The sequence below is a fragment of the Squalius cephalus genome (genome assembly GCF_949319135.1).
Source record: "Squalius cephalus genome assembly, chromosome: 6".
NCBI lineage: Eukaryota > Metazoa > Chordata > Actinopteri > Cypriniformes > Leuciscidae > Squalius > Squalius cephalus.
In genome coordinates, this window is record NC_137127.1 from 28,727,856 (window position 1) to 28,731,436 (window position 3,581).

The 3,581-nt window shown below is 37.0% G+C and overlaps 1 protein-coding gene across 1 annotated transcript; it reads right to left on the bottom strand.

Annotated features, from left to right (window-relative positions):
- On the bottom strand, positions 1-2,616 carry LOC307159876 (sentrin-specific protease 1-like; the record flags this gene model as incomplete). Its single annotated transcript, XM_079873575.1, has 10 exons — positions 2,319-2,616; positions 2,019-2,077; positions 1,833-1,937; positions 1,610-1,741; positions 1,164-1,170; positions 817-914; positions 605-684; positions 444-528; positions 272-363; positions 1-28 (listed from the first exon to the last, which is right to left on the bottom strand). The coding sequence occupies exons 1-10, from the start codon at positions 2,533-2,535 to the stop codon at positions 1-3; spliced, it is 903 nt and encodes a 300-aa protein (XP_079729701.1). The 5' UTR covers positions 2,536-2,616.
- Between the last annotated feature and the right edge of the window lie 965 nt (positions 2,617-3,581).

Here is a 3,581-nt window from a genome sequence, read left to right on the forward strand (position 1 = left end):
TCACCTTCCGTATGACTGGAATGTCACACTATATGAAAAGAGAGAACAATCATGTACAGACAAACTTTGATCATGGATTTTGACCAAAATTAAAAGCTTTTGAAGATTTATCAGTGAGTGATATAGTTGCTAAGGTGTTCCATGTTAGTCCTAAGTTTTGAGTGAGGTATAAACTAGTGTGTTAGTGGATAGATATGGTTATTGATAAAGTCAAACAAGTGTTAAAAATAAAGTTTGTGAGAAATATAAATATTGTAGCTTGATCATGTACCTGTCTGAAAGTGGCTTTCCTTGAGAAAGGAAGTCTGCATATTTGCAGATGAACACACCACAGTCATTTCCATTTGTCTGTTTGGGAATTGCCTAGAAACAAGTATAACGGTTAATAAAAGGACACAGTTTAAAGAAATTTTGTATAACTTCTTATATGAGGGTATGCATACGTTGGTTCTCATTCGGCCGATGGTCCATCTGGAAGCCTCAAAGCAGCAGGCTTTTTTGATTTTGTTTTCCTCCATGAGGTATTTCCTGTCAATTAATCACACATCAGACATGTATACAAGCCTTGAAAGCAGTTTGAGGTTTGCAATTGGACATAACTCACAACAATATGTGACAGATGTCATCATGTCTCTGACCCATGGAGTCATAGCACTGGATGGTCCGGGATTTGAAATCAATTACCTGGTGATAAGCAAATGGAATTATTATTTTTTTAAATAGTGAAAAAGTATATATACCATTCTTATACTTTTAATAGTGTATAGATATGGAAACAATGTGTTACAAAGGCATTGCTATACATAAATTACTTACAGCCAAAGCCCAGTGCAAGCCAAGGTGCAAAGGAACAAGAACAAGATCACAGAGGAAGAGATCCACTGTTTTTGTCCATTTCTTTACTGCTGCATGGCCTGCAAAATGGACATTTTCAGTCACTACTCAGAAGCTTTGGGTAGAAAAATGTGCTCAAACAGTACACTTTAAGGCCTTCCTGCTGATCATTGCTCCTCTTCATTAGAAGTTGATAACCTTGAAAACATAAGAGTAAAAATAATCATAATACACATATCCCTGATGGCCAACATTAGAGCTTTTTAAAATGCTCAGATTAATCAGACCAATGCCAATATTTAAAGAAATCAGAGATTGTTGTGTCCAACCTGATGTCTGTGGGATTTTAATGCAAACAAGCAAAACAGTGATAGATATACAACAGATTATTAGCTACAATATTATTAGTACCATTCATCCCAAAAAATAAATTTATATTTATTGAACGATAAAAAGCATGACAAGTTAACTAAAATAATTATGCTGGATGAAGTCAATGTGAATGTACCCAATTACAAGACTGAATGAGACAAAAATAATTTACACAAGAAAAAAAAAAAAGGAATTGATCTATTCATCAAAAGTGATGTACCTAACTGAGATGGTAGTTGGTCAGAGGGTTAAAAAGTAAGCGAAATTTGTGCAGTCATCAAGCAAGTAGTTGCATTTGATTCATTATGAACATAAATATTTAATTTTTTGAGAAAGAAAGTGTACTGGATAATCATAAATATGGTAAGATTTAATCTTACTGTATGTTCACTTACACTCTTACCATGTCATTGAGCCAGGAACCCTCCTCCAGGGTTGCCAGGTCGCCCTGTCTGATGCATAGTTTGAAAGCTGTGCTTATCACCATGTTTGGGTCATCTTGTTTCAGAATATGTCTCACCTCTGATGCCATGTCCTAAAAAAAATGCAACGTACATAGCTCAAAGAATTTACTCAGTGGACAGATGTTATTGACAGAACATTTTATTTCACAATCATATTCTCACCTGTGTTAACCTAGGTAAGTTTTCACTATGGTTCACAAGATTGTCAGAGTGTATCAGTGTGGAAGCTTTCCTGGTTTCTTCCACAGAGACCTCCACACCACATGACTGAGGAGAAAAATCACAAACAACTTAAATTTCAACCATTAATAGCAGATTCATTAATAGTATATAGTAACTGTATATTGCCTGGAGCGGGTCTTTGTCCATCTCTGTCGTCTTAGACTTTTTATGGAAATGGCCATCACCTGATGAGGAAATAAACAGAATATGAAAAAGAATAAAAAGCATAGAGATATTTTCAACAATGAACTTTAAAAAGGTTGGCAAATGCCAAGACAAGTCATATGTACTATACACCAAGTTGACAGGTCAACAAAACAGGAAATAAAATAGTACATAATTTACAAAAATAAATTGCACAGTAATGCTACAGGATCAAAACATTTTTATTTGATTTTATATACATTTAATTGTAATATAACAAACCTTCATTAGCAACTGCCATCGCTCTCATTTTGCGTTTTCTGACAGTTTTTTGTTTGGCCTTCTTACAGCGACTTGGTAAAGCCCGAAGGTTTTGGTTGACAGTTTCTTGCTGCTGGAGAACCAGGCCATGATCCTTAGGTAAACTGTCTTTGAGTGTTTTACAAAGCTCATGAACAACACAAGATGCATTCTGAATTGCCTCCTTGTCAGTGCACATATATGAAACATCATGTAACTGTTTGAGCTCTTCGCGCAAGCGCTGCTGATCTGCTCCTATACCAGTTGACTGTGGCTCACTGTTGTGTGTCTGTTTACTTCGGTAAGGAAAAGGACTAACACAAAAGTCACTAGAGAAGTCTTCTTGAGTGCTGTTCTCAGTGATTGGTGGATTTGTTAGAGCAACACTGAAATCCAGAGTTATATATGGGCTTTGACAATAGACTGGGCTAAGGTCTCCCCATGTTTTGTCAGAGTGGCTAAAAACAGCGAAGAAATGCTTGCATGGTAAGAACGTTGTTCTGAAGAGGACACATTCACAAGATGGGTACCGTTCCGAGTCTCCAAGTTCTACTCTGTACCATGCAGAGGTGGTCTCACTCTTCACCTTGAAAGATTCCTTTCCAAGTACCTCAACATGCTCTTTTGTATAGATGGAAGCTGCTTGGATGCTATTTAAGCAATGTTTGACAAAACTCCTGGGTCTGTCTCTCAGGAACGTTGGCACATCTGGATTGTATGCTTTGCATTCACTACTGTAGATGAAGTTGAGTCTCCTGTAGGATAGCAACTGTTCAGGGATGAAATCGCATATCATAGTTTCAAGCAGAGATGTAAGACTTCCTGTTCCAGAAAATTTGAGGTAGAAGCTCTTCAAAGATTTATTGAGAGCCTCAACTCCATTGTTGGTGGTCACTGCCACAGAGAATCCTTGTGGCACATAGGCCCTACACCACCGCTGAAAAAGAAAAGAACATATTACTTTGATAAAGGTAATCGATGCAGAAAGAACGGAACATTACACCCAGTCTATACTGGATGCATAAAAGCGAATATCCTAAACAGTCCAGACAGTGGGAAAAATAGATTGAGGCATCTATTTCCTAGACTCAGCGGAACTACCATAATCAAGTGTAGACTGAATCAGTGATGATGACTTGCTTTTGTTGTGTCTATCTGGTGTTGACGGCGTAATAATTTTAGAAAAAACTAAATGCTGGCCTGTCCCTTTTATACCAATCTAAATGTACTGTACAACAATTGAAC